Raw genomic sequence first — 15267 nt, 5'->3', positions numbered from 1 at the left:
CATTAATTCATTGTTTTCAACAAATATGCACTGCACACTCTGGACATACAGAAATTACAGCCAGTCCCTACCTTCAGGGGCTTAGTGTCTGTTAAAAGTTGCCCTTGACAGTGTCAATCCAATAGAGGAGATGAACTAGAAAAATACTTAGTTCCAACTCAACATGAAAAACATTATGACAGAAAGAAGGAGGCAGGGTGGCTGTAAACATAAGGGAGGGGGCTAAACTTCTCAAGGAGAGCAGGAAAGGCTTCTTGGAAGGTGGGTCCATTCTTTCCACAATGCCAGAGACTTGTGGTGGGCATGTAGAGCCTCTGCTAATGTCTTCCACCTTCCCAGATGATGTCTCGAGAAGGACTCTGAATATTGGATCATCAATTTATGTTCCTGACCCACAAGCTGATGGGTGGTGGAGCACTCTGCCCTTCTCTGATTTATTGTCCATGACTCAGCCTTAACCAAGACAATAAAATGCGGAGTGAAGACCAGCCTTTCCTGGCACATTCAGTATGCTGCTGGATCGTTCCTCACTCCTCTCAGGATACATTAAACTCTTGTTCCTGACTTTAGCTGTCCTTGTTCTCCTGGCTCAGGCTTCCCCAGGTAACCAGACAATGGAGAGGAGGGAAGAGGGAGTGAAAATGGGGCTCTAGTCATAGAATCATTGGAAAACTGAACATATGTGGCAGTGAGGACAACCCACAGAGATGACTGAGATTTAGTGAGAAGCCTTATAATGAATATGCCCCGTAATAAGGGCAGTCTGTCATTCCTGACTACGATGGTGTTTTTCATGATGGCAGATACTGGCAGAGCCCAGGGTTTCTTGTATGAAGTCCCTTCCATATGAAGAAGCAACTGCAGCATCCCTAGTGTCCTTAATATCCTTGGCCCAAATGTCAACAGGGTCTCTTCCCTCCATCTCTCACTTCAACCTACTTCTAACTGATACCACCTCTGGCAGTAACCAGTCCCATTACTTCACCTCTCATTGTTATATGGCTTTGAATGTTCCTTTAAAGCAATCAGAAGAGGCATCTTGCTCTTGTCTTAGAATATGTAGTGAAAAATTTGTAGGTTGATGTTGGCTATCTAGAGGTTTGTAAAAAATAGGCTCAAGGTGTCAAGCTGGGGTTAGGGCAGAAGAGTCTGGATTCCAGACTGAACATGACCATAGCTCTGTAACAATATGATAGGTTTTATGGCTGAATGGTGAATGACTTTCTGATGGAAATGTTTTCTGCTTAGGCTTCCTGGGGATTCTAAAGTTTATGATTATCAATTCCATGATTTCCCTCTGGATCATTGCTGGTGGAAGTTGCATCCTCTCGCATCAGCTTTTCAAACTGAAAGTCTTTGTCAATCACTCAGTTGTTCCAGAAGCAAAAGAAGGTAGTTCTGGGCTAATCCTGGGTTGATTTCAGCCTGTCTTAAACTCTGGTAAGGGCAAATTAGTTTTGAGGAGGGAGTTGCAGCTGCAAAAGACATTTTGGGGGAAAGAATCTGCACATTGATTCATGGAATCAGAGTCAGATTCTTCCAGTCTGAATGTCCTGGTAAGAAAGAGAGAATTGGGAATTATCTCCCAGGAGGGGAGTTTGGGGAAAAACCTACTTAAGTAGAGAAAATCAAGATACTATAATCTCTCAAATGAACCCAGTGTGCTGGGGAAGCTGTGTTTTATAGATCTAGATGGGGCTGAGTCACAGTGTTTTATAAGGGCAGAGTTTTATACCATCCAGAACATCAGCCTGCAGGTCGGCAGTATAAATTAATCCTTCAGTGTTCAAAGTCCTGTTCTAGGGCATCATTTGGGGCATGCAATTAGAACAGTGCCTGGCACATACTCTGGTGCTCAACAAGTTGCTGTTGAGTGAATAATGAATTGAGAGGGGAAAAAATAGATAATTGAAGGTATGGGTCTGAGAACCTAGATTTGGGGGACAAGGAGGAACCAGTGTTGGCAAGACTGAAAAATGACAAAGATGAAAACATCACAAGCACAGAAATAAAGTCCAGTTAGAGCTGGTTGAAGGAAGGGAGACAACTACTCATATCTAGTACATTTCAAGACCAGCATTAGGCATTCTACATCCACAGATTTATTTAATTTTCCCAAGAATGCCATTACATTTCAGTAGTTCATCCTAACTATTATTACTATGATATACAATACAACACTAACACCCTTAGTATTATGGTCTTTACTCTCTTTTATGTATTTGTTTATTCATCTTTTTGGTTTTTTTGATAGATGGATGGGTCAAAAGATGCAGTTATAGAATTGGCAGATGCAGACAATCTTGCAAAGAAAATGAGAAGAAGAAAGAAAAATGTGGGGCAAAAAAATTTTGCTGCATCCCTGATGTAAAGCATTTACCCTCATACCGTGTTGAGATACAACAGATGACATGTGAGGCTAAGGCAAGAACAGCTGGGCGTCCATAAAACTCCTGACACAAGACTTTTAACAGCCAGAATAATGAGTCGGTGAAGTGGCTGTCTGGGGCACCTGCATGGTCCTTAGATCCTTAGACACCTGCTGGGTCTTCACAGGGTCCATTAAGGAAAATATGCTCATTCCAGCTCTCATTATATCCTGTCTCTCTAATCCTCTGTAGCCTGACATCGCTAGGTTGTGTCAGGACATGACTGATGTTCTTGGTTTTCACTGTAAGACTATTTTATAGGACCTACATCCTGAATTCCTAAGTCTCTGACCAGGTGCTACTAGGTCCCTCAACGTGAAAGTTTTCCAGGCTAATGCAGATTCCATCTTGGCCACACCTTATCTAAGACTCATCCTAGAGTCTTAAGATAGGCCAGTGTGGTCCAGAGGTTTTTTGCCTCTTTAGCTCAAGGTTCAACCCCAGGCTCTGCCTCATGGGCTCACTTCTGGAACTTATCCCTTACCCCAATTCCTTAATCATACTTAGCTTTCCAAAGATTGGCATGCCCTCTGACCAGGAAGCAACCATTGCCACCCTACCCAAATGGAAGGGGAAAACAGTAAAACAAAACAAAGAACAAACAAAAAAACCAACCAACCCCCCAAAACAAAAAACAAACACCCCCCCCAACCTCCACATTTACTGAGAATTTAACTGTGTGCAAAGCCTTGTCCTAAGTACTTTACATACATAATCTCCTTTTTTCCTAACAACAGCTCCATGAGGTAAGAATTTAGTATTATATTCTTTTGCCAGAAGAGGAAACAAAGTCACAGAGAGTTTAAGTGACTTGCCTCAAGTACCGTTGGCCACTGAACTAGTCCTGCTGGTTCAGTAGCAAGACTTTGAACCCATGATGCCTGAGTTCAGATGTTATGCTTCCTCAAAGCGGAAAATTTGCTGCAGTGAGAGAAGCTCACTGTGCTCTTCCCCAACGTCCTTAATGTGGAAGGTGTGGCGAAAGGGAAAGCCTTGTGAGCCTCCTTGTGGTTAAAATGTATAACAAATCCAGCCCTAACTTGTATATCCAGTAACAAACAGAAGTGATCCCAAGTTATAGTTAAGGAAGGAGTTGTTGGGCGCCTGGGTGGCTCAGTTGGTTGAGCGACTGCCTTCGGCTCAGGTCATGACCCCGGGGTCCTGGGATCGAGCCCCGCATCGGGCTCCCTGCTCTGCGGGGAGCCTGCTTCTCCCTCTCCCACTCCCCCTGCTTGTGTTCCCTCTCTCGCTGTGTCTCTCTCTGTCAAATGAATAAATAAAATCTTTAAAAAAAAACTGTTGTTAGGAAAAAAGGAAGGAGTTGTTGCCACTTAGTAGACAGTCTTAGTTCAGAGACTAATGTCAGTCAGGTCTAATGGTGAAAATTATCCCTTGCCTCTGTTGACATAATTATCTGGAGGACACAGTCTGAAGACAAGGTGCAGCAATCCTCATAATCATGACAGCTTCTAACCATTCAACCCATTTCTCAAAGTACTTTCATATCAGTTTCTTCATTTCCCCCCACTTTAATACCACCGTATAACGTTCATGTCCCAAACCTTAGAAGATGTCCTTAGGATATCTGGAGAATGGATCAGAGACTGGGTCTCCAATTACCTAGGCACAGCGATGCCAATTAATATTTCAGCTTCAACCTTGACCACACCAACAGCTGCAGAAAAGCCTGAGAAGCCACCCGTTTTTGTACAAGTTTTTACGTATTTTTGGCTAGAGAAATTATGCTTACAAATGGACTCAGGAGTCTTAGAGAGTTGTGTAAACATGCCTCCAGACCATAGTCCCAAAGAATTGAAAAGGGTGCAGGGGGAATTCAAATGCACTAATAGTATGTGACTATGTCATCTTACCATTCTGAGCCACATTTTGCCCATCCCCAAAATGGAAGTGTTGGACTAGATTATAAACTCCATATGCCTTTCAACTCTTAAAGCCTTCTTCATTGTTTATAGTGAAAATCCGTTCTGTACCTATGACTTCAGATGCCACTTTAGAAAGCAAAGGCATGGAGGATGAAGAGACTGATAAACAGGAAAGTGACCTCAGCCTAAGTACTCAGACCATAATCCTAAAATATATCTTAGTTACCTTCTTGTTCCTCACTGACCCCCCCCCCCCCCCACATCATGTTGGCCACAAAAACCTTCCAAGTCTGCCTCCATAGATAGCACCTGTTTTTCATCCCTGCCTCTGCTATTCTGATTCAGCCATCATCTTTTCTTGCCCATTGTTATTGGCTGACTGTGTCCCCTCAAATTCATATAGTCAAATCTTAATCCCCAGTACCTCAGAACATGACTGCATTTGGAAATAGGGTCTAAATTTAAAGAAGCAATTAAATTAAGATGAGATAATTAGGGTGAACCCTAATCCAATCTGGCTGGCATTCTTATAAGAAGAGGATTAAGACACAGAAGAAAAACCATGTGAAGATACAGAAAGAAGACAGCCATCTACAAGCCAAAGAGCAAGACCTCTTTGAAGAAGAAATCAACCCTGCCAACACCATTCTACCTCTGAAACTAATTATAAAAAAAAAGAAAAGAAAAGAAAAACCCTGCCAACAATCTTGATCTTGGACTTTTAGCTTCCAGAATTGTGAGAAAATAAATTTCTGTTGTGTCAACCCCTAAGCCTATGATACTTTGTTGTGGAGCCCTGGCAGATTAATATACACATACTGTAACATTTACATCCTACTTGTCTCTTTGTCTGCCATCACGCCTTTGACTCACTCCACTGTTTCCATACAGTTGCTGTGGATCATTTCTAAAACCCAGATCTGAAATTTTAATTTTTCCTTTCAAACTCTTCAAAAGCTGTGCACGATGATTACAGGAATCAGTTCTCAGCTTCCTTTATGATAATCCCTGTTCACCTCAGTACTCTCCCTTTCCACTCCCACCATGGAGCTCAGACAACTTGTGTTCTTTGAAATTGACGTGTTTCTTGCCCTTTTTAAAATAGGCTTCCCCTTTTGCTGAGAAGGTTCTTCTTGCAAAACAAAGTATACTTCTCTGTAAGTTTCACCTAGTCAGTACTTACTACCTGCCCTAAGGCATGTATATTCATTTATTCTTTCTTTCCCAGCCCAAAGGGATCCGTTTTTTAATTTACTTTAATTTTTATTACAAATACAAATTGCTTGTATTTAAGGCATACAATGTGATGATTTAATATACCTATACACAATCAAGTTAATTTAACACATCTATCACCTCACATAGTTACCTTTTTTGTAGATAAGGACACTTAAAATCTACTCTCTTAGCAAATTTCAGGTATACAATAAAGTTCTCTTAGCAAATTTCAAGTATACAGTAAATTTTTAGTAACAAGAGTCACCCTGTACATTAGATCACCAGAACTTATTCCATAACTGAAAGTTTGTACCCTTTGACCAATATCTCTCCATTTCATGCCCACCCCCCCTCCAAGACCTGGCAAACACCTTTCTGCTCTTTTTTGTGAGTTCAACTAATTTAGATTCACCATGTAAGTGAGATCACACAAGATTTGTTTTCTGTGTCTGGTTTATTTCCCTTAGCATAATGTCCTCCACTTTCATCCAAGTGTCCAAAATGGCAGGATTTCCTTCTTTTTAACACTGAATAATATTTCACTGTATATATGTGTACTTATATATATACATGTGATATATAGAGTTCAAATTTTCTTTACCCATTCATCCATTGACAAACACTTAGGTTGTTTCCATGTCTTGGCTATGTGAATAATAATGCAGTGACCAAGGGACTGCAGTTAACTCCTCAAGATACTGTTTCATTTCCTTCAGATATATACCCAGAAGTGGAATTGCTGGACCATAAGATAGTTTCATTTTTAAATTTTTGAGGAACTTCCATACCATTCTTCATGATGGTTGTATCAATGCACATTCCACCAACAGTGTACAAGCGTCCCCTTTTCTTTACATCATTGTGAACACTTGTTATCTTTTGTCTTTGGCATAATAGCCGTCCTAACAGGTTGAATGAATATCTCATTGTGGTTTTGATTTACATTTCCCTGATGATTAGTGATGTTGAGTACCTCTTCATATACCTGTAGACCATTTGTATATCTTCTTTGGGAAAATGTCAGTAAAGTGGGTCCTTTGCCCATTATTTAATTGAATTGTTTGGTTTTTTGCTACTGAGTTGTATGAGTTCTTTTTATATTTTGGATATTAACTCCTTATTAGATGTATAGTTTTTAAATATTTTCTCCTCTTCTGGAGGTTGCTTTTTCACTCTGTTGATGGTTTTCTTTGCTGTGCAGAAACTTTTTAGTTTGATGTAGTCCCACTTACTTCTGCTTCTGTTGTCTTTGCTTTTTTTTTTAAAGAGAAAATTGTATTGCCATTAGATTGCCAAATGCTTTTGGAGTCAAATCCAAAAAATCATTGCCAATGTCATGTAGCTTTAACCTATGGGGTTTTTTGGTAGGAGCTCTATGATTTTAGGTCTTCTGTTTAAGTCATTAATCAGTTTTGAGTTGATGTTTTTGATATGGTATAAGATAAGTGTCCAATTTTATTATGTTGCATGTGGATACCCAATTTTTCCAATAACATTATTGAAGAGATTAGCCTTTCCTCACTGTGTATTCTTTATGACTTTGTCAAAAATTAGTAGGCCATACATATGTGAGTTTATTTCTGGGCTGTTCCATAGGTCTAATGTGTCTGTTTTTATGCCAGTACCATAATGTTTTGATTACTATAGCTTTGTAGTATATTTGAAATCAAGAAGTCTGATGCTTCTAGCTTTGTTCTTTCTCAAGATGGCTTTGGCTATTTGGAGATTTTTGTGGTTCCATGTGAATTTTAGGATTGTTTTCTCTCTTTCTGTGAAAAAAGCCATTGGAACCCTCAGTTTGTTCCTTATAGTTAAGGGTCTCTTATGGTTTGCCTCCCTCTCTGTTTTTATCTTATTTTATTTTTCCTTCCTTCCTCTATGTTCATCTGATTTGTTTCTTAAATTCCACATATGAGTGAAATCATTTGGTATTTGTCTTTCTCTGATGGACTTATTTGCTGGAGGGAAAGTGGGTGGTGTGATTGGGTAATTGGGTGATGGGCATTAAGGAGGGCACTTGATGTAATGAGCCCTGGGTGTTATATGCAACTGATGAATCACTAAATTCTACCCCTGAAACTAATAGCCTATACCTTTTCAATTTAACTACCTGTGACTGTACTGGGGTATCCTATTATGGCTATAATTTGTATTTTCTTGATGTAGAAATTAACTTGAACACATTTTCATGTATTTATTAACCACTTGGTTACTCTCTTCTGTGAAATATCTGTTGTTCAAGTCTTTTCTCCTGGGTTGTCTCTCTTTTCCTATTGATCTGTGGGTGTCCTTTTTATATTCCAGGTATGAGTTCTTTGTAAGATTATAAGTATATGTATTATAATATTTTCTCCAATTCTCTGACTTGCCTTTTCTTTCTTTCAATGGTATCATTTGGTGCTTTTTTTCCTTCTTGGTCAGCACTCAGAAAGAAAAAACACAGCTGACATCTGGTATCTGCACTAGTTGCTGCCAGTTGGGCCATGTTGTTTCCCTGCTGAACATAAACAAGTTCACAGAATCTTAAAGTCAGGAAAGGACTCCCAGTGACCAAGATGGAATAAAATGTCTTGTATCCTTATAGTTAAGCATGTCTCTTGTAAGCAGCATATGGTTGAGCTTTGTTTCTTATCCAGCTTGGAAATATTAGTCTTTTAAAAATTGGAGCTTTTAGTTGATTTGCATTTAAATTATTTAATTTACTCCAAAGAAGACATACAAATGGCCAACAGACACATGAAAAAAAATGCTCCACATCACTTGTCATCAGGGAAATACAAATCAAAAACACAATGAGATATCACCTCACACCAGTCAGAGTGGCAAAAATTAACAAGACAGGGAACAACAAATGTTGGCGAGGATGTGGAGAAAGAGGAACTCTCTTACACTGTTGGTGGAAATGCAAGCTGGTGAAGCCACTCTGGAAAACAGTATGGAAGTTCCTCAAGAAGTTAAAAATAGAGCTACCTACAGCCCAGCAATTGCACTACTGGGTATTTACACCAAAGATATAGATGTAGTGAAAAGAAGGGGCAAATGCACCTCAATGTTCATAGCAGCAATGTCCACAATAACCAAACTGTGGAAGGAATTGAGATGTCCTTCAACAGATGAATGGATAAAGAAGATGTGGTTCATATATACAATGGAATATTACTTAGCCATCAGAAAGGATGAATACCTACCATTTACACTGACATGGATGGAACTGGAGGGTATTATGCTAAGTGAAATAAGTCAAGCAGAGAAAGACAATTATCATATGGCTTCACTTATATGTGGAATATAAGAAACAATACAGAGGATCGTAGGGGAAGGGAGAGAAAACTGAATGGGAAGAAATCAGAGAGGGAGACAAACCACAAGAGATTCTTGACTCCAGGAAACAAACTGAGGGGTGTGGAAAGGGAGGTGGGTAGGGGGATGGGGTAACTGGGTGATGGGCATTAAGGAGGGCATGTGATATGATGAGCACTGGGTGTTATATGCAACTAATGAATCATTGAACACTACATCAAAAACTAATGATGTACTATATGTTGGCTAATTGAATTTAAATTAAAAAAATAAAGAGTCTATTCTTCGGGTAAAAAATGTTACATCCCTGCTCTGCCACTTTCTTGGGCAATGTATCAAACCTTCTGAGCTTCAGAATTCTTTTCAATGAAGTGGATATTATTTAATACTACCATTCTTATAATATTGTAAGGACAAATAAGATAAAGTATACAACACACCTAATGTAGTGTTATACTCATTATATGTAATGTATGATAAATACATTTATTGTACTTGGAAAAAAAAGACATAGGTTCTGTCACAGGACCTATCACAAATGCAGAAATGTCCTCCAATGTCCATCATTTTTGCATGTGCCTGCTTTTTCCATAAAGCCTCCCCTCTCTTTTCTCCTGCTACCAGTTTTCTAGGTCTGTATAAACAATGCCTTAGAAGCAATGTTTGTATTTCTCTAAACTTTTTTCTCTACACTGGAATGATGATGATAGTTGAGTTTACTCCCTTATTTATATTAAAATCAAGCTAACAATTCTTGACATACTTATGAAAATCATAATAGGTAACAATAAAGTATTAATGTATTTGATTAATTTCATATATTTAATTATAAACACAAATGACAATTTCAATCATCTCATATAAAAATAACATCTGATGACTGAACACTGAAGTTATCAACTTCTGTCTAAATGCAGGATTCAGAAAGACATAAACATATTCTTCCTGATGTCTTCATTGGGTGTGAGACTTCCAGAAGAGCTGAATGAGGAGCTCAGCAAATCCTCTCCTCAAAAATGAATCATAGCGTCCTTCAATATGGAAGTGGAAGGCAGAAATAACAGATAGATAGAATGATATAATATGATAAGACCCAGTGTTGGTGGCTTTGAGGATGGAAAAAGGGACGCAGAAGCTAAGGAATGTAGGAAGCCTCTAGAAGCTGGAAAGGGCAAGGAAACAGGTATTCCTTTCAGCCCTGGAATTCAGCCCTGCCAGCACTTTGATTTCACCCCTACAAGACTCATTTGGACTCTAAATTATAGAACTGTAAAATAATAAATTCTGCTGCGTTAAGTCACTACGTTTGTTGTAATTTACTGCAGCACTCATAGAAAACTAATACAGTAGGTGAGATATTGGACTTAGAAAAGAAAGACTTCTGTGCAATCAAATATATTCAAGAACTAAAAGAAACCACTTAAAGAATTAACATAAAATATAATGACAACAACATAAATATATGATAATAGCTCATCAAATTGCAAATAGAGGTCAAATGATAGAAATTTTTTTAAAAGAACTAAATAGAAATTCAAATAGAAATTCTGGAGTGGAAACATACAATAACTGAAATTAAATATACACTACAGGGGCTTAACAGAAGATTTAATCCGGAAGATGAAATAATCAGTGAACTTTAAGATAGTTCAATAGAGAGTATTCAGTCTGAAGAGCAGTGAGAAAAAAAGAATGAGAAAATGAATAGCACCTTGGGGATCGGTGAGATACTATGAATATTATCAATGTATGTGTAATGGGAGCTTCAGAAGGAGAGAGGAGAGAAAAAGAGGAAGAAAAAATATTTGAAGAAATAATGGTCACAAACTTCTATATTTTATCAAAATAATGAGGACAACATTAATGTACATATTAAACAAGTTTAGTAAACTCCAAGTAGGATAAGTTCACATCTAAACAGATCATTATCATCATGATCAAACTTTTGAAAGGAAAAAACAAAGTGAAAATCTTGAAAACAGGAAAAGAAAAACCAATATACAAAATGCAGTTGTGTTTCTATACACTAACAATGAACTAAGGAAGGAATGAAGAAAAACTGATCTTTGACCTGAGTGCTGAGAATACACAATGAGGAAAGAACAGTCTCTTCAATAAATTATGTTAGAACAACTGGATATCTACATGCAAAAGAATTAAGTTGGACTCCTTTCTTAGACTAGACACAAAAATTAACTCAAAATAGTCTAAAGACTTAAATGTAAGACTTCAAACTGTAAAACTCCCAAAAGAAAACATAGTGGGAAACTTCCTGGCATTAGTCTTAGCAATTATTTCTTGGATTTGGCACCAAAACCACAGGCAACAGAAGCAAAATAAAGCAAAAATAAAGAAGTGGCACCGCATCATGATATGTCATGGAAGATTTTGTAAGCCTGGCCTTGAAGTCACTTCTCTCCACATTCCATAGCTCAGAATTAGACATATTGCTCTATCTAACCGCAAGAGACTAGGATATTGCCTTCTAGGTACCAATAAGGGCAAATGGGACTGGTGAGGAACAGTGTGTGTCATGGGCCATGATCTCATCTGCTGCCATTCTATCATGTCACTCTGACCCTGATCAAGATCTCTGGAGGCTCCAACCACATCTCATAACCAGCTACCTGTAATTCAAAATAAGAAGAATATTCATCTAAAGGGAAGTGCAAGGAGGTACAACAATGTCCCAGTAATGTCCATCATGAATTTTTATACCTTTTTTAGATGTCAAAATATTACATATTTCCTCTAAAAAATAATTTTTTTTTCATTTTTTCATTCTTGATGTCCCTGCTCATGCCCTAAGTGCAGATTTGTAATGCCTATTGGGTATTCTAGCACTGTTGTCTCCATCTGTTCTTTTTCTCTATCCACAAATATTAGGGGAGCACCTGATAGAATAACTATCAGGATTAGCAGGATTAGAGGATTAGCATCTTCCTGTCCCCCAGTGGAAATGTGTGTCAGGATCAAAATCTCCAATGATTATTTTCCAAGAGGCAGTTGCAAGGTCAATGTATCAGTTAACTTCTCCTGAATAAAAAAGCACCATAAAACTTAGAGGCTTGAATAAATCATTCTATTTAGCTCATGATTCTGTGCATTGACTTGGCAATTCTTCTGGTCTGGACAAGCTTGACTGATCTCTACTGGGCTGTAACATATGTTCATGCTCAGCTGGTGGTTGAGTCGTTTGATCATCTAGGATAACATTACTCATATATCTGACATTTGATTGGATGTCATTCAGGGCAGCTTAGTTCTCCTCTACATAGCATCTCCACTTCCAGCAGGTTGGTTTGAGTTCATCAATTGAGCAAACTTTCAGGATCACAAGTGCAGCAATAGGTTGAGACCAATGCATGAGAATTTTTCAAGCCTATGTTTGCATTATTTTTGCTAACATCCATTGGCCTAAGTAAATCACCTGGCCAAGCCCACAGTCAAGTGGTGGCAAAAAAGGCTCTACCTCTTTTTTTTTTTTTTTTTTTATGTTATGTTAGTCACCATACATTACATCATTAGTTTTTGATGTAGTGTTCCATGATTCATTGTTTGGGTATAACACCCAGTGCTCCATTCAATATGTACCCTCCTTAATACCCATCACCGGGCTATCCCATCCCCCCACCCCCTCCCCTCTAAAACCCTCAGTTTGTTTCTCAGAGTCCATAGTCTCTTGTGGTTCCTCTCCCCTTCCCCCCCCATTGTTCCCTTCCTACTATCTTCTTTTTTTTTTTTTTTAACATATAATGTATTATTTGTTTCAGAGGTACAGGTCTGTGATTCATCAGTCTTACACAATTCACAGCACTCACCATAGCACATACAAAAAGACAATTATCATATGGTTTCACTTATTTGTGGAACATAAGGAATAGGGCAGAGGACCACATGGAAAGGGAAGGAAAACTGAATGGGAGGAAATCAGAGAGGGAGACAAACCATGAGAGACTCTGGACTCCAGGAAACAAACTTGAGGGTTGAGGGCGGGTGAGGTAACTGGGTGATGGGCATTAAGGAGGGCACATGATATGATGAGCACTGGGTGTTATACGCAACTAATGAATCATTGAACACTATAACAAAAACTTATGATGTACTATATGCTGGCTAACTGAACATAATATAAAAATAGAACTTTACCAGCATTATGGAAGTTCATCTTATTTTCCCTTGCCAGAGTTATCACTATCTTATTTCTAATGCCATATAAATTTTTCATATATATATATATATACATTTTATATGTAAAAGGGAATCATGGCTCTCTTCACTCATCATTGTGTTCTTGAGATTAATCCGTGTTGTTGTGTGGAGAAATAGTCTATTTTCTTTGCAATACAGTATATTTATTCTCATTGACATGCTTTAGAGTTAAGATAATCCTTCTATGAACATTCTTGTATGTGCCTTTTGGTGAAAATATGTATTCATTTCTGTTACGTACATGCTTAATGTGGATATAGTGAAGCATATGGAATTTATATGTTCAATTTTTCACTTATATTCCTACCTGCAGTATAAGAGGGTCCCTGTCCCTCCATATTCTCACCAACATATGGAATTGGCATGTGTTCAGCCATTTTGGCATATGCTGAGTAACATCTCACTGAGGTTTCATTGGCTTTTCCTTGATAGCTAATGTGTATCGACACCCTGTCTTATGTTTAGTGGCCATTTAGATACCCAATTTGTGAAGTGCCTGCTCATGTCTTTTTCACTCTGTGTGGTAAGCAAGCAAGGTAAAATATAATCTCCTTTCCTCTGTACTGTCTACATGTACTGAACAATCTCAGAATTTTCATTGCTTTCTTGACTGGAGCCTTTTATCAAATTCTGTGGCTCCCACCTAACTCCCCTCCTCCCATCACGAATCTTTATAGAATAAACCACAGACACGGGAGACTGGAATGCAATTTTATAGTGAAAATATTTGACAGGAGGGTTTCCAGAGGGGAAATTGTTGAGGGCCTTCAGTAATAAGGCATACTTGTGGTGATTGTTTTCGACCACACAACTTCGTTCACTATTACTTGAGTAAGGGCAGTTGATTCTGTGGTAACGCAGCACTTTCCTTTGCTTCGACAGAGGTGAGCTTCAGTTTCATCGTGTCTGCATCGTTCTCTGCATACTCCATAGCCTTGGTGACATTTAGTTGCTGGTTCTGTCTTCAGTTTTTTGAGTACTTTTCTCATGCTTCCTGGGAAAGATATGGCTATGGTCAGTCTCTATGCAACCATGATCACAGAAGACAGAATGTGAAGTGCACAGGAGCTCGGATCAAAATCATCTAGATTCAACCCTGGGTGTTCTTATTTACTAGATCTTGGTCTTTGGACAAGTAACTTCAGCTCTCTGCCCCTTCATTTCCATCTGTACAATGGAAATAATAATAATAGAGACTACTTCTTAAGATTGTTGTGATTATTAAGTGAATTAACATATTTAAAGTGCTTAGAATAGTATCTGGCACTTAGTAAAAGGTGACTAAACATTAGCCTTTGTTGTAGTTATTGGTGGTGGTGTTCCTATTGCTATTATTACTAAAGGGATTTTCCTGAGCATGGACACACCCATTGTTGTGCATTCACAACCATGTATCAATGCACAGGCCAACTGATATATACATGTGTATATAAGCCCTATGCCTGAAAATATTTTAGTGGTACAGTTCCCAACATATAGCTACCATTCTGTAAGCATTACTCATTAGAAACAGTTGGGCATCTCAAAAAAAAAAAAAAAAAAGCCCTTTGGAAAGAAAATGACTACTATCAAACATTTTTTAAAGATTTATTTATGTATTTATTGAGAGAGAGAGAGAGAGAGAGAGAGAGAGCACAAGTGGGGGAGGGGCAGAAGGAGAAGGAGAGGGACCAGCCAGCAGACTCCCTGCTGAGCACGATGTCGGTCATCATGGGGCTTAATCTCACAACCCTGAGATCATGACCTGAGCCAAAATCAAGAGTTGGATGCTTAACCCGGGTGGCCCTACTACTATAAAATATTAAAAACCACTTGTGCTGAGGATTTTTATATGTTACCTTAGTGAAAATTTACAGCATGCGGTCATTATCTCCATTTTTCAAGTAAGAAAACTAAAGCACAAGAGAGACCATGTTCCTATTAAGGTCCCCAAGGTGGAAAAAGAGTGAGCCAAGATTTAATTTCCGGTCTACATGAATGTCACTCTGGAATGACATCTGGAAGATGGTAGACTAGGAAACTTCAGGACATCATTTCCCCTACAGAAACACCAAATAAAATACCACATTCAGAATGGTAGGAACATTTGTGGCATTTTTGCTCATTCTTTCTCCATCCACTCCTTGGTGCAAGGTGGCATGGTCAGGAAGAAGCCACCCAATTCCCAGCTCCTCCCTCAGCATAGAAGAAAAAAAGTGGAATTTTCTTCCAGTATTCTAGCTTAT

General features: G+C 38.5%; 1 protein-coding gene across 1 annotated transcript; it reads left to right on the top strand.

Annotated features, from left to right (window-relative positions):
- The first annotated feature begins 509 nt into the window (after positions 1-509).
- DEFB115 (defensin beta 115) lies at positions 510-2448 on the top strand. The gene is made up of 2 exons (XM_021689316.1): positions 510-603; positions 2255-2448. The coding sequence occupies exons 1-2, from the start codon at positions 510-512 to the stop codon at positions 2446-2448; spliced, it is 288 nt and encodes a 95-aa protein (XP_021544991.1).
- The last annotated feature ends 12819 nt before the right edge of the window (positions 2449-15267 follow it).

Source organism: Neomonachus schauinslandi, chromosome 10 (assembly GCF_002201575.2).
Source record: "Neomonachus schauinslandi chromosome 10, ASM220157v2, whole genome shotgun sequence".
NCBI classification, from domain to species: Eukaryota; Metazoa; Chordata; class Mammalia; order Carnivora; family Phocidae; genus Neomonachus; species Neomonachus schauinslandi.
Note: the sequence above shows the minus strand (reverse complement) of the source record. Positions and strands in the feature narration are given on the sequence as shown.

Bases quoted from the DNA above. Each gene is read 5' to 3' on its own strand.
- DEFB115 (XM_021689316.1), top strand. From the start codon at position 510: ATGCTGCTGGATCGTTCCTCACTCCTCTCAGGATACATTAAACTCTTG. The intron at 604-2,254 runs GTAACCAGACAA...TTTTTTTGATAG, and splicing joins CCTGGCTCAGGCTTCCCCAG to ATGGATGGGTCAAAAGATGC.